This window comes from Labeo rohita, chromosome 23 (assembly GCF_022985175.1).
Source record: "Labeo rohita strain BAU-BD-2019 chromosome 23, IGBB_LRoh.1.0, whole genome shotgun sequence".
NCBI lineage: Eukaryota > Metazoa > Chordata > Actinopteri > Cypriniformes > Cyprinidae > Labeo > Labeo rohita.
In genome coordinates this window covers 6,759,649-6,787,163 of record NC_066891.1, presented here as the reverse complement: position 1 = coordinate 6,787,163, position 27,515 = coordinate 6,759,649, and the positions used below count along the sequence as shown (strand labels likewise).

At 36.0% G+C, this 27,515-nt stretch overlaps 5 protein-coding genes across 6 annotated transcripts in view; 1 reads left to right on the top strand and 4 right to left on the bottom strand.

Annotated features, from left to right (window-relative positions):
• Positions 1-1,112: 1,112 nt before the first annotated feature.
• LOC127154913 (torsin-1A-like) lies at positions 1,113-7,068 on the bottom strand. The gene is made up of 4 exons (XM_051096792.1): positions 6,987-7,068; positions 6,572-6,649; positions 1,642-1,767; positions 1,113-1,369 (listed from the first exon to the last, which is right to left on the bottom strand). The coding sequence occupies exons 1-4, from the start codon at positions 7,066-7,068 to the stop codon at positions 1,113-1,115; spliced, it is 543 nt and encodes a 180-aa protein (XP_050952749.1).
• A 3,290-nt stretch (positions 7,069-10,358) lies between these two features.
• Positions 10,359-13,662, bottom strand: LOC127154912 (torsin-1A-like). Its single transcript, XM_051096791.1, has 5 exons — positions 13,491-13,662; positions 12,428-12,693; positions 11,922-12,097; positions 11,668-11,801; positions 10,359-10,657 (listed from the first exon to the last, which is right to left on the bottom strand). Exons 1-5 carry the CDS (start codon positions 13,636-13,638, stop codon positions 10,359-10,361), a joined length of 1,023 nt encoding a protein of 340 aa, XP_050952748.1. The 5' UTR covers positions 13,639-13,662.
• A 93-nt stretch (positions 13,663-13,755) lies between these two features.
• Positions 13,756-17,103, bottom strand: LOC127154911 (translation initiation factor IF-2-like). The gene is made up of 4 exons (XM_051096790.1): positions 16,463-17,103; positions 16,036-16,318; positions 15,277-15,908; positions 13,756-13,762 (listed from the first exon to the last, which is right to left on the bottom strand). The coding sequence occupies exons 1-4, from the start codon at positions 17,101-17,103 to the stop codon at positions 13,756-13,758; spliced, it is 1,563 nt and encodes a 520-aa protein (XP_050952747.1).
• Positions 17,104-20,902: 3,799 nt separating this feature from the next.
• On the bottom strand, positions 20,903-24,445 carry LOC127155008 (torsin-1A-like). Its single transcript, XM_051096931.1, has 5 exons — positions 24,245-24,445; positions 22,404-22,648; positions 21,841-22,016; positions 21,631-21,755; positions 20,903-21,399 (listed from the first exon to the last, which is right to left on the bottom strand). Exons 1-5 carry the CDS (start codon positions 24,432-24,434, stop codon positions 21,149-21,151), a joined length of 987 nt encoding a protein of 328 aa, XP_050952888.1. The 5' UTR covers positions 24,435-24,445; the 3' UTR covers positions 20,903-21,148.
• A 946-nt stretch (positions 24,446-25,391) lies between these two features.
• The window catches only part of plekhg5b (pleckstrin homology domain containing, family G (with RhoGef domain) member 5b), an 84,871-nt gene continuing 82,747 nt past the window's right edge, over positions 25,392-27,515 (top strand). Inside the window, exons 1-2 of one of the 2 annotated variants that reach the window (XM_051096452.1) lie at positions 25,392-25,640; positions 26,456-26,629. In XM_051096452.1, the coding sequence (XP_050952409.1) occupies positions 26,548-26,629 (82 nt within the window). In that variant the 5' untranslated portion in view covers positions 25,392-25,640; positions 26,456-26,547. Of the gene's footprint in view, positions 25,641-26,451; positions 26,630-27,515 lie in introns of both variants that reach the window. The other variant, XM_051096451.1, reaches the window with a different exon arrangement.

The window sequence follows — 27,515 nt, the reverse complement described above, 5'->3', positions numbered from 1 at the left end:
TAATGCTAAAGTTTATGTGCTCTTAAAATATATAAACATTTATTTGAGTTAATCTTGTGTATGAATGTTTTTTGATTCAGCTCTTCCCTGGTGACAAAAACAGCATATGCTGGTAGGTATGTTTTGATGCTGGTTTAAGTTGGTCCTTTGCTGGTTTATGCTAGACCTTGACCAGCAACATGACCAGCATAAACCAGCAAAGGACCCACTTAAACCAGCATCCCAGCACCAAAACATACCTACCAGCATATGCTGTTTTTTTCACCAGGGTTCATATTGACTAAGTCAAATGTTATAAAAACTGCAAGTTTTCTAAGTTAAGTCACTCTCCCTTCCATCAGAAGCATTTATTATGACAAAGAGCAATACCAAAACCTTCCTCATCATGATCATATGTGACCCTGGAGCACAAAACCAGTCATAAGTAGCACAAGTATATTTGTAGCAATAGCCAAAAATATACTGTATGGGTCAAAATGATTGATTTTTCTTTTATGTCAAAAATCAGATTTAAAGTAAAGATCTTGTTGCATGAAGATATTTTGTAAATTTAATATTGTAAATATATCAAAACTTAATTTTTTGATTTGCATTGCTAAGAACTTAATTTGGACAACCTTAAAGGCGATTTTTCTCAAAATTTAGATTTTTTTTTTGCACTCTCAGATTCCAGTTTTTTAAATAGTTGTATCTCGTATTGTCCTATCCTAACACACCACACATCAATGGAAAGCTTATTTATTCAACTTTCAGAAATCTCAATTTCACAAAATTGACCGTTATGACTGGTTTAAAATATTTATGTAAATAAACAAGTGTTTAAATAAATGGCATAATTTGTATGACCCTGTAATAAACAGACGTGAATGGAAACGATAAACAAATGTGAAAAAAAAGTATAATCATAAAATATTTTTAAATAATATAAATATTTATTTGTTTAGTTTATTTTTGGTACTTTTTCTAAAACTGGCTTCCTCCACTGCATGTTTCATTAAATAAGGCTGTTTGCACATCTTTAATGTTCACGACACAGATAAAGAAGTACCAGATATTTTTTCATTTATTTCCCAATGAACAACCACTATAGTACATGCACAGTGCTCCGATTTTTAATACCCCAATTTTAAATGGAGTACCAACTTATGTTTGACAGACTTGCAGCCTTTAACAGCAAATATTTTCTCTTCTTTAGGGTAGTACGGCATGCCTCTGGCCACGTCATCTGCCACATCATAGTTTGGTTTGATGTTCAGATGGGCCATCTCAGCCATAGCACACTGATGCACATGCTTCTGCTCCAGAGGTAGGAAGGGAATATAGTGATCGATCAGATGCTGATTTATTAGACTGGAGTGCCAAAGTCCATCTGCAGATTTACACAATAATTAGGAGAAGATATGTTTTTAATAAAATAACAAATTATATATATATATATATATATATTGTATATGAAATAGTTAGATATACAAAATAAACAGATAGAGATGGTACTGTAGATTCACTGAATTTGCATGAATTGCTAGCAAAAATATTATTTAAAAGACAGCTCCTGTGTAATGTCCACTCTTCTCTTCATGGTATGATTTACTAATCAACCTTGTCTTTGACATTACACCGTGCAAATACTTAAACACATACTGCTCTCATCATTGAAGAGATATTCGAAGATTTGAGTCTCCATTCCCTCGCTCTGGAGCTGTAGGTCTCCCCGATTGTTGCCTTTTCTCCAGAAATCCAGAGCCAAGTTTGTGATGATATGCTTGACTATATAATATAGCACATCATGCACTGGTTCACTCTTTCAAGAGTAAAATGGGCAATACAGAGAAAGGACTGGAGATAGAAAGATTTCTGATTTCACCTTTTTGATTTATTTTAGAAGTGTATTTTAAGAAATGTCCAAAACACAAAGCAATGTTTTTAGTCCAAAAATCGATCTTCCATTTTCAGTGTAATTAACAAACAACAATTCATATTAATTATGAATAACTTGTCATTAAAATGTAATGACATAACATTAAAATGTAATGAATAATATATAAAATTTTTTAAAAATATTAACCAAAAGTAAGCTGTTGTCTGTTTTCTGTGTGCGAGACTTCTGTTTTATTAGTGTCAGGATTATAATTTTTTATAATTTTATAATCCTAAAACTATTAATTCTTATAGTTTTGGTTTTCACTGTGTTTCCTTGGTCTTTCTAGTTAACTGCCCTGGTTATGCATTAGTTAATTGAATTGCATTAGTTCTTACCTGTTTTGATTCAATTTCTCTGTATATAAGTCCCGAGTTTCCTTATTTCCATTATCCAGTCTCGTTTTGCATGAATGTGGTTGTGTTGTTCCTTCTGTTCTCCTGAGTGTGTTACCTGTCTTTGGATTAAAAATGTTTTGTGTTATTCCATGTTGTAACAGTTAGCCTCTATAGGTAAAAATCTAGAAAGTGCATTAATTGGGAAAACCAACTGTGCTACAAACTAGTGTGTTTTTGATGTGTATTGTGATCATAAGTTACAATAATATGATAGAAAATACCAGTTTACAGTATAAAGCAGCATAATGGACTGTTTTAAGTAAAATAACCGGAAGCCTCGCACATTGAATATATATAGTGCTGCCTAAAGGTTTGTGAACCCTTTAGAATTTTCTGTATTTCTGTGTAAGTATGAACAAAATTAGATTTTCACACAAGTCTTGAAAGATGTCAGAGAACGCAATCAAACAAATGAGATGAAAATAAAGTTTGTCATTTATTTATTGAGAAAAATGGTCCAGTTTAAATATTTGTGAGTTGCAAAAGTGTGAATGTGAATCTCTAGGATTAATTCTAGGATTAATTTTAAGGTGAAATTAGAGTCCTTTTGTTCAGATGTGTTATCAATTAATAGGATTACTATCAAGTGCCAGTGTATGCCCTGTTTTAATTAAAGAACAGGAATCTATCAAAGTCTGATCATGTTTGTGGAAGTGAATCATGGCATAATCAAAGGAGATCTCTTAGAACCTCAGAAAAAGAGTTGTTGTTGCTCATCCGGCTAGAAAAGGTTACGAAACTATCTCCAAAGAGTTTAGACTCCACAAATCCAGAGTCAGACAGATTGTTTACAAATGGAGGAAATTCAAGACCACTGTTACTCCCCCTTAGGAGTGGTCGACCAACAAAGATCACTCCGAAGCAAGACTTGTAATAGTCTGCAAGGTTGCAAAGGACCTCAGGGTAACTTTTGAGTACCTAAATGTCTTTCTCACATTGGTTAATATTAATGTTCATGAGTCCATCATTGTCAGGACTATAGACTGTTTTGTTGTGTTTTTCCCTCCCCATGTGCTCCGTGACCCAGTTTCTCCCTCTTGTTAATTGTTTATATGATTCAGGTGTATCTTGTCTCTGTTCCAATTATCCTGTGTTTAAATGCCCCAGTCGTGGTAGTTTCGTTTGTATCTGTGGGGTCTACTTGATGTGGTTGTGTGCTTCTCCTCATTCCTGTTGTGGATTACCTCCTGTGTTTGTGCAATTAAAGACTGTTAAGCATTTCTCCGTGTCTCCTGCGTTCCTTCCCGCAGCGAACCAAGACAATCATCAGGAGAACACTGAACAACCATGGTATGAATGGCAGAGTTGCAAGGAGCAAGCCACAACTCTGCTGTTGGTCTGCAGTTTGCTAAAGATCAGGTGGACAAGTCAGAGGGCTATTGGAGAAATGTTTTGTGGACGGATGAGACCAAAATAAAACTTTTTGGGTTTAAATGAGAAGTGTTATGTTTGGAAAAAGTAAAAGAACCTTATTCCATCTGTGAAACGTGGTGGTAGTATCATGGTTCGGGCCTGCTTTGGCTGCATTGACGGAACAATGAATTCTGAATTATACCGGAAAACGGAAAATGTCAGCTGTCCAAGACATTTTGGACAAGCTGTCCATCTCTCCAAGAACTCAATCTTAGAAGAAAGTGGGTCATGCAGCAAGACAACGACCACAAGCACACTAGTCATTATACCAAAAAATGGTTAAACAAGAACAAGGTTAATGATTTGGAATGCCTGAGTCCAGACCTTAATCTAATTGAAATGTTGTGCAAGGACCTGAAGCAAGCAGTTCATAGGAGGAAACCCACCAATATCACAGGGTTCAAGTGTTTCTGTACTGAATAATGGGCTAAAATTCCTACAAGGTTATTGCTTCAAAAAGGGATCACACAAATATTTAACAATGGATCATGTTTCTCAGTAAATAAATGACAAAGCGTATTTTTTTGTCTCATTTGTTTGAATTGGTTCTCTTTGTCAACTTTCAGGACTTGTTTGAAAATCTGATGATGTTTTGTGTTATATTTATGCAAAAATGTAGAAAATTCAGAAGGGTTCACAAACTTTCAGGCAGCACTGTGTGTGTGTGTGTGTGTGTATATATATATATATATATATGTGTGTGTACAACAATTTTCAACCGTAAAATTGTAAAAGGTTGGTTTACGACAGTCCTTAGCTGGTCATGAGCTGGTTTAAGCTGATCCTTAGCTGGTCATGTGCTGGTCCTAAGCTCATCCTTTGTTTTTTTAACAGGGATGCAAATGTCCAAGGTATTTTCATAATCTGGTAGGACTAATGAATGTGGACTCAAAAACTAAACAGACTGTAGATGAAAATGTTTAATAGCAACTGAGGCAATCTCAACTTCTCAAGAAGCAGAATAATCCAGACACCAGATATCAGTGTAACTCATCAACACGCACGTAAAAACAATGGAGAAGTGTAAGGTAATTTCTCATTTTTCAAAACAGTAAACTGGAAAACATGTGCTGCTATTAACAAAGACTATAGTATACCCAAGACATGTCACTTATATTTGCTTGTTAAGTCTGACATCTGACTTCCGGGTCCAAACGCTTTATCAGATGACATGAGAAAACAACAAACGGTACTAATTATACACTCACAATGTGATATTATACTACCAAAAAGCCTCTATACCGACATTCCAGATAGCCAGAAAAAAGAAAATATAATATAAATGAATTAATATAAAAATAATTTGTGTTTGGGATGCTGTGAGCACAGACTGTGGTGTACACTGTAAATTTGAAAATGTTTAGCTTAAATGTTTAATATGAATAACAGCTTATTAACAGCTGTTGATAGTATTCTCAAGTAAAATGGGTCCAAGACTATAGAATGCCTAAGACTTGTCACTCATATAGTTTATAATGGGGAAAGATGCAACGCCCATTATGGCCGCGAAGCCCCACCTTCTTAATGAAGAGCCAATCGTTGATAGTAAAGTCAGCGCGTCACTGCAGCTGCCGTTAGAAGTCCCAATTACTATAGAAACATGCTGCGTTCACGCCAAATGGTAATTACCGTAATTTTGAGATGACATGTGACGTTCTACTCGGAGCTGTTCATGTCCTCAGACTCGGAATTATGCTCCCAATACCTATCAACTATCAATACCTAAACAGAGCCTACGTTGGTCAGGTGGTACAGCGGTCATGTGGTACAATTCGTAGCTCTCAGAAGACTCCCAGTTCACAAGTTGTAGTTACGAGTTCTACAAGGACGTGAATGCTTTTTACAAGTTGGAATCTCGAAATTACGGGAGCTCCGATATGGCGTGACCGCACCTACAGTCAGCATTCTGAGACGTGCGCTCAGTACTGCGCATGCGCACTGGCTGATCTAGCCTGAAAAATAGGCTTTTTTAATGCTATTAGGGAATAAGGAACAATATTTACTAGGCAGTTCTTGTCAGATTTCATTGGGGATTTCAAATATGAAATTTAATCGTAAGCTTGGTGAACAGTTTTGGAGAATTTGATGTTTTCCCATGCAAAGAAATAGGAGCAGCACTTGCCTGCCCGAGAGGCGTTTCAAAGATGGCTGCCGAGTGAAATGACTTGCCTTAAAGGGACTTTGATTGAGTTTCTCACCATTCATTGGTGAGTTCATTCGACGCATTATGTCATCACTTAACAAGCCCATAGTTTTGAATGGGGAAAAAAGCAACATCTATTATGGCTGCGAGCCCCGCCTTCGGAATAACTGAGGCAATCGCTAATGGCTAAAGTCAACGTGTCACTGCAGCTGCCGTTGGAAGTCCCGGTTTCTATAAAAACAGTCAGCGTTCTGAGACATGTGCTCAGGACTGTGCATGCGCACTGGCTGGTCTAGCCTGAAAAATAAGCCTTTTTAAAGGCTGTTTGAGCAAAAGAAACAACATTTATGAAGCAGTTGTTGTCAGATTTCATTGGTTATTTCAAATATTTAAGTTTAATTGTAAGCTTATTGAACAGTTTTGGAGAATTTTATGTTTCCCCATTCAAAGAGATAGGAGCTGCACTTGCATGCCCAAGAGGTGTTTCAAAGATGGCGGCTGAGTGAAATGACTTGTCTTAAAGGGACTTTATATTAATTCATACAGAGCTAGCTTCTGTCTGACAGACTTGCAGCCTTTAACAGCAAATATTTTCTCTTTTTCAGGGTAGTAAGGCATGTCTCTGGCCACTTTATCTGCCAGATCATAGTCTTGAGTCATGTTTAGATGAACCATCTCAGCCATGACACACTGACGCACATGCTTCAGCTCCAGAGGTAGGCAAAGGAATATAGTGATCAACCAGATCATCTATGATACTAGAGTACAGAAATCCACCTGTAGAACAGACATGCACAAAAATGAAAGGAATTAGAAGAATGATTTAATGTGCAGTATATAATAAAAGAATGTAGCCACATATTCAGTAATGGATAAACCCATTTTAAAAAATATTTACGTAATAGAATAAGACAAAAAATTAATGAAACCACTGTGGGATATAATGTCCTTTTTCAATTATGTGCTTGACATATAGGAATGTTTGTGTTAATTAATGATAAATATACATTTATCATTTATTCAATAGAAGGAAAAGGAGTTTTGGGGATGACTACTTGTTGTATAACACATGTAGGCTTAAGATATATGCAGATAAGTCAATAAAATCACATACTTTTTTCATTCATGATGTTCATCCTGATCTCTTTCCGATCTTTTCCTTCTCTCCAGAAATTCAGTGCCACGTCGGAAATCATTTGCCCTCCTGATTTACTATAAATAAACACAGCTTTTTATTGACTGAGCCACTCTTTTGGGAGAGTGGAGGAATTTAATTACAGAATTACATGTTATGTTGCCAACAACTTTAATGTGGAAATGAAAACAAAACAAATCCCTGATTTTAGTGCATTACCTGAGAAAAATGAAGATTGCTTTGTGAAATGACACGCCATGTATATGGAAGTAGCCCAGAAAAGGTTTTATGACTTTGATTAGCTCTGGATGCATATGGTCCATTTCATCAAATATGAACATGGAGCGGGGAAACCAATAAACCTTTTCAAGAATCCATTTTTGTAGACTTGCCTGAAGTAAATGCAAATGCCAGATAGAACAACAGACAGTACACTCAAACAGTACACTCACAGACACATATATACAATAGCTTTTCTTTTAATAAAAATAGTTCATATATATATATATATATATATATATATATATATATATATATATGACATGGTAAGGATTCTGCACACGAATGGAGACTTGCTGAAAATGTGACTTTTAGTGATAATCACATTCTGATAACAATTCAGTTTCCCAGGAATTCAAGTGATTGCATATTATGTTTTTATTGGGGTCCGAGCACTGCAGTGCAAGGACCCTTTTGGAATTGCTCAGTTTATTTCTTATTATTTTTACTTTTAACCCTTAACTGTTACCCCCCGTTTTTGAAAAGCGCACTTAAAATGCAATAATTCATGAATGCTTTTGAATACAGGATTAAGGTCGGTCTCTTATTAAAGAAGACAATCTGCAGATTATTACAGAAGTGAATCAAAAAAGTTAGAGACGTTTAAATGTACTGTAAAGAAAATGTACTGTTTGATTTTTTTTTTTTATATAAAATAAATATTTTACAAAATAGTTTTTATTACAAAATTACTATCAAATTAAAGCCTCCTTTTATGATGTAGATTTTTTAGAGGGAACTCTTGTCCTAAATTAATCTATTACTGTTTCTACATAATTGGAACAAAAAAGCAGTGGTAAAATTGTCCAACTATTTTCTAAGGGTAGCTGGTCATTATTAGATTAGGATTTAATTGGAATATAGTGAAGGTGTCTCACAGCAAAAAAAAAAAAAAAATCACTAAATTCTGTTTTGGTGTATGTTTAAATCAAGAAAAAAGTGGGATAATTGTGGTACAATTTATGAAGTGCTTAAAGTGGTCTGGCAGACAAACTTATTGACAAAACACTGGCATGTATTTTAAATGATCTTAGTGAAATATGTATTATTTACTCACGGTGTAGGTGTGTAAATCTTGTTTGTTTGGAAAATGAAGGTGAGGTGAAAATAAGTGAACATGATTGCTGCTTTCCCCATTTTTGTAAATGTTTCTTGCGATTATTTTAGCGACATGGTTTTTTCCAGTTCCTGCTGTCCCATGGAAAGAGAGAACCAGCGGTTTGTTCGGATTGCTGTAAGTCATAAATGATGTCACAGCTTTTAATACAACATCAGACACAATGTGCTGCCCATAGAGAGATTGTGTTAAATCTTCCTTCAAACCTGAAATGTGAAAGTTACAAGACATTAATCCTTTTTTTTATCTAGGTTTGCAATCATAGGCTGTACGAATTAGCCACCAAGTCCCCAAAACTTAAATCATTGCGAACTGCCATTGGATGTTTTAGGTTTGCACTTAGATCATTTGGGGAAAAAATAAACAGGTCTAGATTTTACGAGGCAAGACACTTTAAACTTAAAACAAATTATATAAGATGAAATGTCGTTTATTGACATCAGGGACTCAACACTTGGAGCTTCACCACATAAAGTAAGCCTATCTCAATAATTTAAGTGTTAATCAGTAAAAAAAAGTGTTATATAAATACACATGAGATGTCATAATTCCGTTTAGGAGTGGGTTACATGTACTGTAGAAGCAATCAAAATGCAAAAATCTCTGAAAGTGAAGATTAAGAAAAAAAAAAAGTTAATGGACATTTGCTAATAAAACCTAACTTATAAACATATAGCTAATATATATGATAAATTATTTTTTTTACTTATGTTTAGAATCAAAAGGCAGATAATCCGGTTCAAAAAATTTTAATGTCTCCAACAGTTGCTCAGCCAATTTTTTACCCATAATATCCCACACCTCACCTAGCCAGCTCAAATCTGATGCTGCTAATGTTATATTAGACACCAGAAATAAAACTACAAAAAGGCACAGTTTCATCATGAAAGCTTAGTTTTCAGAAGTAACTCAGAGAAACCTGACAGATTAAGGTGTAGCCTAGTACCAGTCTTTCCACATACTTGAGCTTCGACACTGCTTCAAACAGGTAATGTATTGACGTGCACGTGAGGCGCCTGAAAATACACGATTACCGGCATGTGGAGCCATATATTTACAAGTATTATTCAGACAAGCGTGCAGATCAATTTCTAAACCACTATGAATAACAGTGTATGGATCTTGATTCCAACAACCAAAAAAAGTCACATTATTTCGTAAACACGTCTTATGTTAATTCAACATTCAATTGTAAAATATCAATAATTCAAGAAACTAAAAGGTCAGTAAAAAAGAGTAATGAGAATAAAAACAAGAATAAGAAATAAATTGCGGTAAAATAAATCATACTTGAGCCAGAGCACAAGTCTCTCTTTGGCGCCGGTAGCGGCTGAACGCAGTCAGTGCTGCGGGATCTCCTGACTAAAGGTGTTTTGAATGAATGGGAAAACGCCTTTTCATGGCTGAAAGAATCGTAGGGCATTTATACCTTTTTTGACGATCAGATAGCTTTTCGATATGAAGGATTTAAAGCACCTTTTTTCTCCTCTGTAAACATTTACCTCTGTAAAAAGTATTTGTTTGTTATTCAGAGTGATGGAAACCGATAGATTTCTTATGCTGTGTTTCCGTCTATAGCTGACAACATTAGGGTTGTAGTCTGTTGGTCATTTTGAGTAGGCAAAAAAAAGTTTTTTTTTATTTCCTCATAAACCACTTGATTTACACGAAATGTAGACAATAATGACAAAAAGTTATCTAAATAATTTTAAATTAATCAAACTGTTTAGAAGATATAGCCAATTCATTTTGTAGCCATGGCTTCATTCTTATGGTCCAATCGGAGTGTGTGGGGGACATTTTGGAATATCGTGCCAAATGTGGTGTTAGGACTTACAATTTTGGCTGGCCACACACTTTTAGGGTGGAAAAAGAAGTAGGGAAGAAGAAAATCAGTACAAATAGGTAAACACAAATAATTTGTGTTTATATAAATTCAAATGGGAGCTGTAAGGTCAATTTTCCTTACTGTATTTTTCCAAATCAGGAAGGGCAGCATGCTCGTTGTCCTCAATATGCAGCATCAACTTTTGTCTGACAGACTTGCAGCCTTTAAGAGCAAATATTTTCTGTTTTTCAGGGAAGAAGGGCATGTCTCTGGCAACTTTATCTGCCAAATCATAATCTTGGTTGATTTTCAGATGGATCATCTCAGCCATGACACATTGACGCACATGCTTCAGCTCCAGAGGTAGGAAAGGAATATAGTGATCAACCAGATGATGATCTATGATACTAGAGTACAGAAATCCACCTGCAGAACAGACATACACATTAAAAATCAAAGAAGTTATTTGTAAAGTAAATGCAACCACATATTTACGTTTGAGCAAAATCAAATATAATTAGAAAAACAACCACTGAAAAAACAACCAATGAAAAAACCATTGAAAAACATACTGTATCAATCTGGAACAAAATAAATATGATAGAGGTAGCAGTATTTTGATAGCAGTATTTTCCTATACTTACACTATTTGCACCTCAGTGTAAACATTGTAAAACAGTATGCAATGAGATATTTAGTGTATAATTATATTTTTTTAAATCATAAATGGATGCTACTCTAGTTGGACATAGGGTTGCAAAAAAAGTGGAAATTTTTCCAAAAATTTCAGAAACATTCCAGAAATTTCAGAACCTTTCCAGACTTTTTTTGAATCTTCCAGGGATTTTTGGAAATTTACTGGACATTTTCCACCCCTTTGCAACTCTATTTGGACCTCAAAAGTCCATGTCCTTAAGCCCACACCTACATCTACCGCTAACCATATTGAACCTGCTGATCAAAGGTGTTCTTTAAGGTCCATTAAGGGAGCCATTGTTTTAAAGAATGTCAAGCTAAGTCAAAACACACTGCATTCTGGGAAGGATCGCCCTCTGCTAATGATACTAAAATTATTGGAGATTCTCCCTGAAAGATAATGTGAGTTATGGCAGTTCACATGCAGCTGCGATAGCAATGGCAACATTTTTTTTACTATAAAAAAAAACAAAACGCTGCCTTAAAGTGACAGTTCGGTTTCTTGCACAGACCAATTGTTTCACTTCATAAGACCTCAATATATCATCATGAACCATAGGTATCAATTTTGTGTGTTCCTGTTTGTGGGTATGTTTTTTTTTGTTTTTTTTTCGGGCAGCTGCTCACATGCATTTTATGAATTACCAAAGACAATGGCTAAAAACTTCTGTGTCTAATATATATACACACACACACACACACATTTTTGCAGAATTCTTCATTAATCTCTCAATACATACTTTTCTTATTATTGAAAATGTCTTGAAAGATTTTAGTCTCTAGTTCCTTGCTGTTCATCCAAATCTTTTCTCGGTCTTTGCCTTCTCTCCAGAAATCCAGAGCCACTTCAGTAATCACATTCCCACCTGAATTACTATAATTAAACACAGAGTAGATGCATTTGATTACCACTGTGCTTGAAGTTTACATAGCTTATACAGTATATTGTCTACATCTGCATTTATGGAAATCTGAAAAACAAACCTAATTTTACCTAAGAAAAATGAAGACTGCATTGCGGAATGACACTCCATCTACACGGGCATTGTAGTCCAGAAAGGCCTTTAAGGTGTCGATCAGCTCTGGATGCATCTTTTCCATTTCATCAAATATGAACATGGAGCGGGGAAAACTTGATACATTTCCATGAATCCACTGTTTTAGTTGTGCCTGAATATACAGAACATGCAAATCCCAGTTGGACAAATTACTTCTGCACTGTGCAAAACTTCTACAACTGTTTTGCGAAATATTATTCTATTAAACGTTATTTTTACTTTCATATTTTTTAAAAAACTATTTGCTATGTTTTTAGTGTAGTAATAATACAGGGCAAAAATGCTGTCAGTTTAACAGAAACTCAGCTTCATTACTGCAAAAAAATGAAAATACTAAATCTGTAAATTACCTAAATCCCCAGCTAGAGCCTGATTTATTGTTATAAATGTGATTGGTAGAGTCTTAGGCCAAGGCTAGAAGTACTACCATTTATTTACTCACACTGTAAAGGTCTAATTCGTTTTTGTTTGGGAAATGATGTTTAGCTATATACGTCCGCACATGCTCACTGTCTTCCCCTTTTTCGTACACATTTCTTGCAATGATTTTGGTGACATGATTTTTTCCAGTTCCTGCTGTCCCATGGAAAGAGAGGACCAGTGGTTTGTTTGGTTTGCTGTCAGTCATAAATGATGTTACAGCTTTTAGTACAACATCACACACAATGTGCTGCCCAAAGAGAGAGTCTTTTAAATCTTCCTTCAACCCTAAAAGATATGAAGATATGTGAAGTCAAAGATTGTTTGTAGGTTGCAATGATAATTTTTACTATAAATAAAATTACTAAATAACCTAGAAAGCACACCAATGTCAATATTGTTGCATTTTATGTCTCAGTATCAGTATCAGTATCACACCTAAAACAAGAAAACAGGTAATGTACAATAGCAAAATAAAATGTTGTTAGTTGTAAAGCAGACTGTTGCAGCTGAAAAATGTTAATCCAGTTTGTGCAGTTTTGCCTGGACAAATTTCTCATGAAAAATCAGAGCAGTACACCATGACTCATATCTGGATTTTTGACACTTTTATGACTACATGACAAATTATTTCTTGTAATAACTTCTAAAACTTATATAGCAATATAGCATTTGAGAGTAATTTTATAATAACATTGAACATTAAAAACAATATTGCTGTAATTCAGAAAGGGAATCATTATAAAGAGTGTAATTTCATTTCTTTCCATCTCCCTTTCTTTCATTAATACTGTTTTTATTCTTAAACACTTTGAAGATGTATGTGGTAAAAAACAGATTGAACCAGACTGAACGTAATGATGTGGTAATATGCTATCAACATCATAACCACAGTGTGGGAATCAAAATTTGGATTAAATCTGTCATGTAGGATAAAAATGCTACCACGACCCTTTACCACAAAAGTTGACAAATTCGGCTGCCTATCTGTTGGAAGCAAAGGCAACATTTGACATAAATTAACCATAAATAACTCATAATAAATTGCCAAAACATACAGTACGTTATTTTGCCGTTTTACTTACGCTTACGGTCAAAAGGCAGCAAACCATCCCGTTCAAAAAATGTATTAACCACATAAGATGTAGCAGCCGCAAACACATCCAGTAGACCTGAAGATAATGTTATATTAGACACCTGCAATAAAACAATTAACAAATGCTGTGCTTTCATTGTAAAAAGTGAATAATCTAGGCCCCTTTCAGTCTCGGTTTCGTTTTTGGAAAGTAACTAGGAGAACTGACGGATTAAGAGTAAACTGCACTCGTTCAGGAAATACGTAGCTGTCTTTTATAACCTAAGGTATGCGCATGACATCACAAAAGGGAGTCACTGTGGTTCCACCCACTGAGTGTTAGGGTTTGGCTTGAATGCCACGAAAAAATGCACAAGACATTTAAATGGGAAAGAGCCGTACAACTGACTGTATAAATGGGACCCTGAACCACAAAACCAGTCAATTTTTTATAACTGAGATTTATACATCATCTGAAAGTGAATTAATAAGCTTTCCATTGATATTTAGGACAATATTTGGTTGAGATACAACTATTTGGATATCTGGAATCTGAGGGTGCAAAAAAAACAAAATATTGAGGAAATCGCCTTTAAAATTGTCCAAATGAAGTTCTTAACAATGCATATTACTAATTAAAAATTAGATTTTGATATATTTACGGTAAGAAATATACAAAATATATTCATTTAACATGCTATTTACTTAATATCCAAATGATTTTTTGCATAAAAGAAAAATTGATAATTTTGACCCATACAGTGTATTGTTGGGTCAATTATATCTATATCTATATATTTGTATCTATTGCTACAAATATGCCTGTGCTACTTACGACTGGTTTTGTGGTCCAGGGTCACAAATAGATTCAACAACAAATCCTAACTATCTTTCTTGCAGACTGCCGAAACCAACAGAAAAGAGAAGCGAATGAGTTGCTGCAACCACTAGAATCCAAGATTTGCAAATATGTTGAATTTTGGGATAAAATCATACCCAAGGCTATATACTGAGCTGATAACTGGTCTATTACAGTTTTTCTCAATTGCTTAAACACATTTCTTGAAATTATGCCTCGCTTTTTCAAAACTCTAAACACAAATCCGTAACTTCTAACTCAATTCCCCCGAACTTACTATATTCAGGTCAAAATGAAGCTCTCCACTCAAAACAATTCAATCTTGCTGAAAAAAACAAACTTTGTTCTCAGACATGACACACAAACCCTCAAAAACACACACACTACAACACAGTTTTACACACTGATGAGATCAATTCAAAACAATACTACGAAAACTGGTAACAAGTGTTGCTTGAAAAAAAAATTCACATGATGAACACAACAAATGTATGCATTTGCAAGTGTTTTACAGTTTTTCTCGATTGCTTAAACGCATTTCTTGAAACTATGCCTCGTATTCTCAAAACAGTAAACACAAATCCATAACGTCTCACCCAATTTCCCAAACATCCTATTTTCAGGTCAAAATGAAGCTCTACACTCAAAACCATTCACTCAAGCTGAAAAAACAAATTTTGCCCACAGACATCACACACAAGGCCTCAAAAACACATACACTACAACATAGTCTTACACACTGGTGCAATAAATTAAAAACAATATTTCCAAAACTGGCAAGTTATGTTGCTTGTGGTTCTTCCCCTCAAAAACCTTTTCACATGATGAACACAAAAGACGCAACCAATGTATATACACTGGCACATTTTTATTCATGTACTATACAGTACAAAAAAATTATTCCACCTCAGCATCCTGTCTTTGGTCTGGGTCAGGCCAGAGAATCTCATCCACATCACAGGCTATATTGGCCCTAGCCAGGCAGCGGGGGTAAAATCCTCTTGCATGCCTGATCCACCCCTGGCATGCATCTACCGATATGTCTAGGCAGGCTTCTTCCATGGCCTGGAGGAGGTGAACACGAACATAAGGTTCTCTGTCATACACTTTCCACCGCCATGCCGAAAAAAACTCCTCTATCGGGTTTAGAAAGGGAGAGTATGCCGGCAGAAAGATGTTAGAAAACCTTGGGTTATTGGTAAACCAGTCACGAACCAGAGCAGCACGATGGAAGCTGACGTTATCCCAAACAACAACGTAGTGAGGCTGCTCTGGCTGTGCTGGTTCCCTGTAGTCCAGCTGGAACATATGTTGTCTTAGACCATCAAGAAAAGCAAGGAGAAGCATAGTGTTATAGGGTCCTAGAATGGCATGGCGGTGGAGTACCCCTCGTTGGCTGATGGCTGCGCACATAGTGACATTCCCTCCACGCTGACCAGGGACATTCACAATAGCCCGATGGCCAATTATGTTCCTCCCCCTTCTCCTCCTTTTGGTCAGGTTAAAACCTGCCTCATCCACAAAGATAATTTCATGGGGAACAGGCCGTCCTTCAATGTCAAAGATTCTCTGCAAAACACAAAACACAGTAGAGTAAATCGCTACCCTGAACCACAATTCAAGAGGGCACAAATGGCAGCATAAATTGCCATGCTGTGATGGAACACAATACTTCATACAATATCAAAACTCATACCTGAACATATTCCACTCGTTGGTTTTTCACTCTGTCAGAGTTTCGTTCAAAAGGGACGCGGTATGCCTGTTTCATCCTGAATTGGTTCTTTCGGAGGATGCGATCAATTGTGGAGAGGCTGATGGCATTTATCCCTCGAAAATGATGATCATCCTCAATCACTCTCCTTTGAATCTCTCGCAGGCGGATTACATTATTGGCAATTACCATGTTTACAAGCTCCCTCTCTTGCTCCTCCGACAAAAGCCTTAACCTGCCTCCACCAGGTGGTCGTCTCTGTGTCCTACAAAAATAGAAGCACTCATTACTGTAACTGTCACACATCCTTTTTACAGGAAAAAAAAGGAAACATACTGAAACTCGAGAAACTTGAGTTCAGTAACTCAAAAGTTCCTGTACAGAGCAGTCTTACTGCAAGTACACCTACCTGTTTTCCTCCCTGAAGGTTCTGATGATGGAGGCAACAGTAAAGCGACTCAAATTTGGCTGTACTCGTTGCCCAGCCTCCCTCATAGTCATACCATGGACAAGGACATGGTCAACTAAAGTGGCTCGAATTTCATCCGAGACCGCTTGTCTCCTTGCCCTTGCTCTTCCCCTTCCTTGTTGCCATCGTCCTCCTTGTCCTCCTCGTCCTCCTCGTCCTCCTCTCTGGTGTCCTTGACCTCCTTCTCCTCCTCCTCTACCTCCTCCGTCACCACCTCCTCTACCTCTTCTTCCTCCGCCTCCTCCTCTCTGGTGTCCTTGACCTCGTTCTTCTCCTCCTCTCCCTCCTCCGTCACCACCTCCTCTACCTCTTCTTCCTCCTCCTCCTCCCCCTCTCTGGTGTCCTTGACCTCCTTCTCCTCCTCCTCTACCTCCTCGGTCACCACCTCCTCTACCTCTTCTTCCTCCTCCTCCTCCTCCTCTCTGGTGTCCTTGACCTCCTTCTCCTACTCCTCTCCCTCCTCCTTCACTACATCCTCCTCCACTCCCTCCTCCTTCACCACCTCCTCTACCTCTACCTCCTCCTCCTCCTCCTCCTCTCTGGTGTCCTCGACCTCTTCCTTTGCATCTCTTTGAATCCATTGTTTCAAACCTGAACGAGCTGACTTTGGCCCTTTTATCTATCCATCAAAGGTTCTGATTGGTGTGTGATAAATTTTGACTCCTAGTGTTTCCACTTGGTTAATTGTGTGCTAACTGAGCTCAAGCTGTGCTGACTTAAGTTAACATTATTGAATGCTAGTGCTTTCTAAATGACCACATGGTGTAAGCACTGAAAAATGTAGGGATTTGTGTGTAGAGTTTTGCAGTAACAGTTCACCAAATCTGACTCATGTGTCAAAGCAGGGAATAGTGTTTATAGTTTAGGGAAATGGGTATGCTTTTTAAAAAATGGCGTTATAGTTTTGAAATTTTAGTTCAAAAGACTGGTTATAGTGTTTTAGCAATCGAGAAAAACTGTAATCCTTAATTTATTGTACTGTAGACAACAACAATAATTGTTCTGCCCCAGCATCCTGTCTTTGGTCTGGAACAGGCCAAAGAACCTCCTCAACATCACAGACTAAATTGGCCCTGGACAGGCAGCAGTGGTAAAATCCTCTTGCAAGCCTGATCCAACCCTGGCATGCATCAACTAAAATATATGAGACTGCTTGTTTTCTTGCCCTTGCCCTTCCTATTTCTCTTCCATGTTGTTGTCATCATCCTCCTCCTTCGTCTCATCCTCTTTCTCTTTTACCTCCTACTCTTCCTCTTCGAAATTTCACATTACTGTATGCGGGGTTTATGACTGAAAAAGACCGGATAGGATTCACACTTACAATTTTAGTAGTCGTCTGACAAAAAAAAATATATATATATAGATAAAAAAAAGAAATAAATAAAACACAAATACATTACAAAGTCACTGTGAAATAGAAAAGAAAAAGAAATAAGAGTAAAGGCGGAAATATAAATTAGAAAGTCCACTGTCAGAATTTGTAACTCTTGTGTTGTCCTCTGTCTATATGTGCTTTCTAGTTGAAGGTTCATGAGATGTTGAGATGTACCTTTGAGCTGTTTCAGAGAACTGCTTTATCATTGGTTGATCTGTAGTTTCTACATTAGTGAAAGTCAATATTCACTTGAACAATTCATGGCAAATTTACAAAAGGTCTAATAGAAATGTGTAGAATATGCTTGACAGTTTATGACAACTAGATCAAAAATTTAGCATTTACTGTAAAGACATATTCCATGAGCTAATGACTTGATATTTTGAGGGGTAAGACTATAGCACAGAGAACTATATACATGTAATACATTTTGAGCAACATAACAATAGGAACTGATAATGTAGGAAACCGCAGACAAATCAGTTGCATAATCGGTTGCATGAACATACCAAAGCAAACGCAATTTGTTTTTAAAAAATTAGAAAAATTTTATGATGTGCACAAGTGACTAGATGATGTGGAGGTTGAACAAGTAGTTTTGAGAATTTCATTTCTGATCTGAGAAATGCACCTAACTGTAAGCTGACTTTGGCCCTTTTATCTCCATCGAAGGTTCTGATTGGTGTGTGATAAATTTTGACTCCTAGTGTTTCCACTTGGGTAATTGTGTGCTAATTGAGCTCAAACTTTGCAGACTTTAGTGAACAATATTGAATACTAGTGCTTTCTAAATGACCACATGGGGTAAGCACTAAGAAATGTAGGGATTTGTGTGTAGAGTTTTGCAGTAACAGTTCACAAATCTGACTCATGTGTTAAAGTAGGGGAATAGTGTTTATAGTTCAGGGAAATGGGTGTGCTTTTTGAAAAATGGCATTATGGTTTTGAAATTTTAGTTTAAAAGACTGGTTATAGTGTTTTAGCAATCGAGAAAAACTGTAAATATTTACTGTCTTATATTCTGGGTAGCTGTAGCTGTTCCAGCAGGAAAGTAACATCAATGCATGTAGGTCTTCAGTCATTTACCGACTACAAGAATGAACACTCGCTTTTCTTGCTTTCCCAGTTTTCGGCATGTTGATGTTAACTTGCTGTAACCATGACCACTATAGAAATGCATTCTTTACATTAATAAGTTACACAGCATGCTTCTTACTATGACTTGGGTGATAATAATATTGAACTTTATGAGCTCTTAAATTATTATTTTTCATTGTGTATGAAAAATTGTTTTGTTTTGCATAATGTTTTTTCCTTATGTGCTCATTTTGTGATTCAGCCTCTTCATGAGTTTACTCGCCTATCTCTCTAGTTCAGGGGAGTCCAAAGCTGTTCCTGAAACACCACTGTCCTGCAGAATTTAAAGCTCCAACCCCCAATTAAACACACCTGAATCAGCTAATCAAGGTCTTACTAAGCATACTAGAAACTTCCAGAGGAAATACCGAAGCCTTATGTGAAATATCAGACTAAGAGTGAGTATCTGAATCCATGTGCTGAAGTTTATTAGAATGAACAACAAGGAAATCCAGAGAATGAGTATGATTGAGACCTATAACGGCGGAGTAACATCAGAGGACAGTGCCAGAGGTTTTTACAGAAGAAAATTATTATACAATATTAAAAAAATAATAATGCATAATAAGACATTTAATTTTAAATATATGAATGTAATAATAAAATAAAAAACAGTGTCATATGTGAATAAACAAGTGTAAAAAATAAACGCCAAATCTAGAATTTAGGTTAATTTAATTAATTTAAACCAGTGGTTGGGTTTGTCCAAATTTGACCCAAACATGGGTTGGAAAAACGCAGAATTGTTTAGAGTTGCCTGCATAATAAAGCTTTATTTACACTTTTTGATTTTGCACTATATAACAGATGGTGCAGTGTAGTAATTGTGGAGCTTTTAATTAAGTGCTAAAAAACAGTTGCATACATACAATTCACAAAATACACATGCTCAACTCACCAATCAAATGTGCAACATGCTACATTTACATTTTGATAGATTTTTTTGATAGCAAAATGCACACACACGCACATGCTTGTTTTTGTGAATTGTGGGGACTTTCCATGGACTTCTATAGTTTTTATACTGACCAAACGATATTGTCTCTCCTCTAACCCAACCCCAACCCTAAACCTACCCCTTACAGAAAACATGTTTGCATTGTTACATTTTCAGATAAACATTATTTACTATTTTTAATCATTTTTTTTTACATTGTGGGGACCACAGGCCGGTCCCCACCATGTCAAAAATTTCAGGTTTTACTATTCTTGTGGGGACATTTGGTCCCAACAATGTACCAAATCCCCACCAGGATATATAAACCAAATACACACACACATATGTTCAGGGAAGAAGGGCATGTCTCTGGCCACTTTATCTGCCAGATCATAGTTTGGTTTGATGTTCAGAAGGACCATATTAGCAAGGACATACTGACGCACATGTTTTTGTTTTGTTTTTTATATTATTTGTTAATAATGTAGTACTTTCTCAGTCAGTGTTGGCTGCAAAAAAAGTTTGCCTAATGCTGACACTTACTCGCCATTTCCACAGTAACGGACGTGCCTTTAATAGAGAAATGCAAATTATCAAACGGACAACATAATTAGAGAATATTTGTTTTTTTATTTGAATTGGTTCATTTAATAGTAGACATTTCAAGCATTCTATACATTCCTTTCTTACGTCTGTAAGGGAAGTAGCCGGTTCAGTTTGTGACACGTTCCATTTTACAGAGACTGCATGAGACGGCAGAAAGCGCATCCTGTTTATTTTCTCTATTTTACAAAAGCGTGTTTTGGTGTTATTGTGAGTGTACATAAATGAAAGCAGAAATATTTTTTTACAAATAATGTAGCCTATTAGGCTACTCTTATCTGTATGACCAATATTGACCGAGTATTTTAAGTTATTTCAACAGTAAAAAAAAAAAAAAAAAAAAAAAAATTCAAGGAATTGCACAGGCGCCTCCATGTCATGCAGTCTACCCACTTCTGTCTACCCTGAGTGGCAATAGAAAGAAAACAATGTTCCTGATATTGTCCAACTGGGTTTGGATTGTAAGCATAATTTAAAAGTATCCAAATACATTGGATAATATGGTACATTTTGCGTATTTGTCTTTTAAATACACAACAGGTGGGCAACAGGTGCTGCTGAACTTGTTCATCTATTATATTTGATACAGAGGCAACTTTTGTCTGACCGACTTGCAACCTTTAACAGCAAATATTTTCTCTTTTTCAGGGTAGTAAGGCATATCTCTGGCCACTTGATCTGCCAGACCATAGTCTTGAGTCATGTTTAGATGAACCATCTCAGCCATGACACACTGACGCACATGCTTCAGCTCCAGAGGTAAGAAAGGAACATAGTGATCAATCAGATGCTTATTTATTAGACTGGAGTATGAAAATCCACCTGCTGAACACACATACACAAAAAAAAGAGCAATTAGAGGAACATATGTAATGTATGTAATGGATATAACTAAATATTCAGGAATGTATAAACCAAATTTAATTATTTAAGAATCAGCAACAAAAGTACATTTATCATTTATTCAATGCAAGGAAAAGAGTCTTGTGGATGACTGCTTGTTACATACTCTCATATAAGCTAAACATATACACATACTTCAATCAAATCACATACTTTCTTCATTCATGATATGTTGCAAGATTTTAGCCTCCAGTTCCTTGCTGTTGATGTCTTTCCGACGTCTTTCTTCTCTCCAGAAACCCAGAGCCACTTCGGAAATCACATTCCCACCTGCATTACTACAAATAAACACAGCTTATGTAATTACTGAATTACATTTTATATGTTTAACTGGTATGTGGAAATCTCGGTTGAGGGCTTTACCTGAGGAAAACAAAGATGGCATTGCGGAAAGACACTCCATCTACGTAAGAATTGTAGTCTAGAAAAGGTTTTAGGACGTCAATCAGCTGTGGTTGCATCTTGTCCACTTCATCAAATATAAACATGGAGCAGGGAAAACTTGACACACTTTTTTGAATCAACTGCTTTATCTGTGCCTGAAAAACATGCAAATGCCAGATAGAGCACCATTATTATTTATATTAAGTATATAATTTATACTGTTTTATAACATCTACTGTAGTAGCCATGGTAAAGTGTGAAGATTTTCATACAGTATAATCAATTAAAGGAGTATTCTAAATTCTGCTTCTTGATTGATTTTTTTATATATATATATGGCCCTGCTCATAATAAAAAAAAAAGAAAATTCATGGACAGAGTTGAATACACTAATTGTAAAATACTTGAATAATCTTTGATTATTTTCAGATACAAAACTTAACCCTCATATTTTTCCAACCTGAATATCACCTGAATTATTTTTCAGAGTGATGGCAGACAAATCTGACAGATAGATTCCAAACTTAATAGGCCTTACTTACAGTGTCTGACAAATGAAGTTCAGGTAAAAATAAGTGGATATGCTCGCTCTGCTCCCCTTTTTTGTAAACGTTTCTTGCGATGATTTTAGCGACATGGTTCTTTCCAGTTCCTGTAGTTCCGTGGAAAGAGAGCGCCAGCGGTTTGTTCGGGTTGCTGTCGCTCATAAATGACGATACAGCTTTTAATACAACATCAGATGCGATGGGCTGCCCGAAGAGAGATTTTTCTAAATCTGCTTTCAAACCTGAAAGATATAAATGTTTAAAAACATTATTACAAACATCTTTTTGTAGTCTGCATAGTTTGCAATGATAAGTTATATGAATTAGCCACCAATTCACCAAAACATGAAATAAAGTTAGGCCTATGAACTGACATGAGATGTATTGGGTTTACAATTTACTCATTTGTGTAAAATAACAGGCCCAAGTTTTATGAGGCAAGACACTTTAACCTTAAAACAAAGCCAAATTATATATTCAACTGAGGTCAAAAGTTTACATACACCTTGCAGAATCTGCAAAATGTTAATTATTTTACCAAAATAGGAGGGATCATACAAAATGCATGTTTATTTTTATTTAGAACCGACCTGAGTAAGATATTTCACTTAAAAGACTTTTACATATAGTCTACAAGAGAAAATAATAGCTGAATTCATAAAAATGGCCCTGTTCAGAAGTTTACATACACTTTAATACTGTGTTGTTACCTGAATGATCCACATCTGTGTTTTTTTTTCTTCTTTGTTTAGTGATAGTTGTTCATGAGTCCCGTGTTTGTCCTGAACATTTAAACTGCTCACTGCTCTTCAGAAAAATCACACAAATTCTTTGGTTTTTCAGCATTTTTGTATATATGAACCCTTTCCAACAATGACTGTATGATTTTGAGATCCATCTTCTTACACTGAAGACAACTGAAGGACCCATATGCAACTATTACAGAAGGTTCAAACCTTTATTGATGCTCCGGAAGGAAAAACAATGCAAGGTTGAAACTTTTAAACAGAGTGAAGATGTGTACATTTTTCTTATTTTTCCTAAATATCATATTTTGTCATATAGTACTGCCCTTCAGAAGCTACAGAAGATACTTGCATGTTTCCCAGAAGACAAAATAAGCTGTTTACTCTGATCTTCAAATTCTTCGTATGTCATTTTTCCTTCTGGAACATCAGTGAGCGTTTGAACCTTTTGTAATAGTTGCATAGTACTGCAAATAGTTATTTTGCAAAAAAAAAACAAAACAAAAAAAAAAAAAAAAACGCTGTGGATCATTCAGGTAACTACACAGTATTAAGAATCAACTATTAACTATTATTTTCTGTTGTGCACAAATGTAAATATCTTGTTCAGGTCAGTACTAATTAAAAAAGATCATGCATTTTGTACGCACCCTCCTGTTTTAGTCAAAAAATTAAACATTTTCAGATTCTCCAAGGTGTATGTAAACTTTTGACCTCAACTGGATATATCATTTGGCTTTGTTTTAAGGTTCAACTGTATGTGTGAACTGATTTTGGCAATTAGGGCTGTATTATTTGTCTGCATCAAAACTTGCTCTTGAGAAAAGGTTTATTGTTCCCCTCAACTGTTAAATGAAATTTACTCCCGTGTGTGCGCTCCCATCCCGAATTCGAAAGCGAAAGTAACCGCTGAAAGATGAAAAGCGAACAGGTTCCACGTTGTTTAATGCACGCTTCATGTGTCCTGGCTCTGGTTAAAAATGCAATTATCACTGAAAGTACGTTTATTTAGATGTACATATTAATGGGCTTAGATGTGCTAATAAAACTTAACTTAGAAATATGATAAATTAGTTGATGTTTTGTACTCACGCCCCGAATCAAATGACAGATCATCCGGATCAAAAAATCCTTTTATCATAGGAATTACTAGCTCCAACATTTGCCGAAACGTTTTGCTCCCCAGAATATCCAAGATCTCATTCAGCCAACTCAAATTTGATGCTGCTTCTATATTAGACAAAAGAAATAAAAGGACAAAGAAATTAAGCGCTTTCATCATGAAGCCTTAGTTTCCGGAAATAACTTAGAGGAACCTTAAAGGATAAAATGGAGAAGGTGGTACACTCCTTCAGAAATATAGGTACAGCTATCTGATTGGCCTATACTCTTGTATAGGTCAACATGTATTAGTATGTTCTCAACATTCCCAATGTGACCCTGGACCACAAGACCAGTCATAAGTAGCATGGGTATATTTGCAGCAATAGCCAAAAATACACTGTATGGGTCAAAATGATCGGTTTTTCTTTTATTCCAAAAATGATTAGGATATTAAGTAAAGATCATGTTCCATGAAGATATTTTGTAAATTTCCTACCGTGAATAGAACAAAACTTAATTTATGGTAATATGCGTTGTTAAGAATTTCATTTGGACAATTTTAAAGGCGATTTTCTTAATTTTTTTTTTTGCACCAAATAGGTGTTCATCAAATTGATACACTTTTATGAATCAACTGCTTTAGCTGTGCCTGAAGCAAATCCCAGTTAACAACGTGTATATCCCAGTTCCCATTGGCTTCAATCAAAGCTATGGATTGAAGCTAGGAATAGCTTCATACCAGCTTCAACACTGCTTTCAGAGATGTCATCCAAATGGACCTACGTGTACTTGTGGAGCTTGAACTGTTATTTGCAGACGCACATGATGACCAGCAGGTGGAGCCAAATATTCACAAATATTCAGAAAAGCCGGCAGCTGAACTTCTGAACTACTACCGCTAAGAGTAAAAAGCAATTTGTGTGGAACTTGATTCTTACAAAAAGTCACATACATACATGTCATATTAACGTATTTATGTGTATTACATAGACATAAAATATTCAATTAAGAAACCAAAAGGTGCGTAGAAAATAGAATAAGAATAAAATTGCGGTCTCTCTTTGGCGCCTCTAGCGGCTGAACGCAGGCAGTGCAGCGGGATCTCTTTCCTAAAGGTGATTTGAATGAATGGAAAACGCTTTCCATGGCTGAAACAGAGTAGAGGGAACAGCCCAGACAAAGCCGCGAGAAACTTTCACGCTGATAATCGCCAGTCCTGTCCTACCAGGCATGGATTTACAGAATTCAGCAGCGGTGCAGTAGATTGAACACCTTTCTGAAAGGATGAAAGCGAGATTGGAGTGAATTTAAAGTTCTGCTGCTGCTGAATGGACGAGCTTATTTGGGCTCTGAGGGTCGATGATGAAGCTTTACAATGCAACAGGTTAGAGTGAGTTTCGATATACATTCATAGAGCACAGAATTGAATGGGATCGCTGGATCTAATTGTTGCATTGGTCATGTTGTAGTCCGTGTATTAATCGCTGAGGTGCGTAAGTAAACAGCGTGCACGCTTACCTAGCCATTGAAATTACAATGCAACACAATACTGTGAGATCAAAGGAGATGTAGCTAAATCAGGCCTGTTTGAAACGTGCATTTAATATGTGCATGCATTGTAAATAAAATAGGGATCAGTTGCGTAAGGATATGTTGAAATAAAAAAAGAAAAATTACTTTTGGAGTGTAGTTTAAAACGTTCTTGGAAATTTAATTTATGTTGGTTTCTTACATTTTTTTAAAAACAAAAGTTAGACTCTAAAAGTCAAGTAGTGTGACACTAAAATACTTTCATACTTTTCATCTTTGAAATATGTGCTTGACAAGTTAATCATTTTATGAAATTAAATGTTTGTCAAGTTGAATTTTAAAACATAATTGCTTTTTTTATTTTAAAATGAAATTATTATGAAAGATGATGCAAACTACTTGCACTTTTAAAATCCTAATTTGTGGTGTTGACATTTTTAACTTTAAGCCAGACAAAAATATCAGTGCTTAATTCAGTGTTTAATTCTAATTGAATACATGTTTTTCATCTTTTTAATATCTTTCTGAATAACTTTGTGAAAAAGAGATAAATACTCTGGTTGTGATATTGGCAAATGTGATGCTTACTCAAATTTGGGGGTTGTGTCCCACTTGAGATCTGTTCCCTTGGCACTAAAAGTAGTGTTCGTTCTCCAATCATCAAGCCAGGAGTCGTATCTGACCGCTGGTGACCCCTGCGCCAGCTGTTATAGTGTGGATTTCTACCTCAACACAGAGGACGGAGAGTAAAGGCAGACAACATGGTACCCAACAAGTGGATTATGCACCCAGTTCTTCACAAATCACCTCCCAGAAGCTGGCTTGGTATCCGGCTGCGCCTCAGTAAGTTTGTATTCTCCTCTGCCTCTTATGAAATGTAAATTAACTGTTCATCTGAATATCAATAATGCAGGAAAGATGACTATGAATGTTTTGGCATAACATTGTAGATGATTGATGTTGATGCTATTATGCTGTTATGACATTATATACAAGCGTTTGGAGCATAAACACTTTCTGATCATAGTTTAGACCCGTGGAATTGTTAAACAAACATTTAATGTCATTTTTACGTTGTTTACTGCATTGCATCTTTTAATGTGTTGCAGCAAATCCCTCAGCTTATTATTAAAATTGCCTGTTTTATTTTAGATCATTTGCATATTAGGGATTTTTAATTGGTTGAGAATGAGACCAGAAGTGGCCTGTTCTTTATTAAACTTCATAAATTACAATATTTTTACATGCATTTTACATTTCTGATGGAACTGTGCATGGTTGCTCACTGGCCTTCATTGAAATATTTAATATATTCTGTGCATAAATAAATACAGGCATGCATAGTCATTAATTTAGACGTTGTTTTGTTTTTTTGGACTTTAAAAATTATTTAAATTTTATTTCAACGAATTCAAATCCAATTCTTGGATGCTGCTACTTTCGCCGACTACATGCACTGACGCTTCCTGCTTTTGCCAAACATTTTCGATTATTTTGACCTCTGCAATCACGATAAGATTAGCCTTCCAGCCTGAATGGTTATTTATAGAAACCCCAAACTAACGTGTGGCGTACGCCAGAGGCTTCTTAGCTCAGCGGGGGCTGCAAGTTACCCTTAGTGCACCAGACCACTCAAGCCTCCCTGAAATACATGGGTTTAATCTCCGAGCATCTGGTGTTTAAGGCTTGTCTGGCTTACTCAAGTTTGATTAGTCATTTTATCTGAACA

What these genes read in the sequence shown, in the direction of transcription:
- LOC127155008 (XM_051096931.1), bottom strand. Translation starts at nt 24,434, where the DNA reads ATGATGAAAGCGCTTAATTTCTTTGTCCTTTTATTTCTTTTGTCTAAT. An exon ending in AACTTCATTTGTCAGACACT is followed by an intron (nt 22,017 to 22,403) that starts GTAAGTAAGGCC and finishes CATGTTTTTCAG; the next exon opens with GCACAGATAAAGCAGTTGAT. An exon ending in ACATATCATGAATGAAGAAA is followed by an intron (nt 21,400 to 21,630) that starts GTATGTGATTTG and finishes ATGTGTGTTCAG; the next exon opens with CAGGTGGATTTTCATACTCC.
- LOC127154911 (XM_051096790.1), bottom strand. Translation starts at nt 17,103, where the DNA reads ATGGATTCAAAGAGATGCAAAGGAAGAGGTCGAGGACACCAGAGAGGA. An exon ending in ACCTTCAGGGAGGAAAACAG is followed by an intron (nt 16,319 to 16,462) that starts GTAGGTGTACTT and finishes CTATTTTTGTAG; the next exon opens with GACACAGAGACGACCACCTG. An exon ending in AACGAGTGGAATATGTTCAG is followed by an intron (nt 15,909 to 16,035) that starts GTATGAGTTTTG and finishes TGTGTTTTGCAG; the next exon opens with AGAATCTTTGACATTGAAGG.
- LOC127154913 (XM_051096792.1), bottom strand. Translation starts at nt 7,068, where the DNA reads ATGATTTCCGACGTGGCACTGAATTTCTGGAGAGAAGGAAAAGATCGG. An exon ending in TACCTCTGGAGCTGAAGCAT is followed by an intron (nt 1,768 to 6,571) that starts GTGCGTCAGTGT and finishes TATATTATATAG; the next exon opens with TCAAGCATATCATCACAAAC. An exon ending in TCTCTTCAATGATGAGAGCA is followed by an intron (nt 1,370 to 1,641) that starts GTATGTGTTTAA and finishes GTAAATCTGCAG; the next exon opens with ATGGACTTTGGCACTCCAGT.
- LOC127154912 (XM_051096791.1), bottom strand. Translation starts at nt 13,638, where the DNA reads ATGAAAGCACAGCATTTGTTAATTGTTTTATTGCAGGTGTCTAATATA. An exon ending in GCTGCCTTTTGACCGTAAGC is followed by an intron (nt 12,694 to 13,490) that starts GTAAGTAAAACG and finishes CATATCTTTTAG; the next exon opens with GGTTGAAGGAAGATTTAAAA. An exon ending in CATTTTCAATAATAAGAAAA is followed by an intron (nt 10,658 to 11,667) that starts GTATGTATTGAG and finishes TCTGTTCTGCAG; the next exon opens with GTGGATTTCTGTACTCTAGT.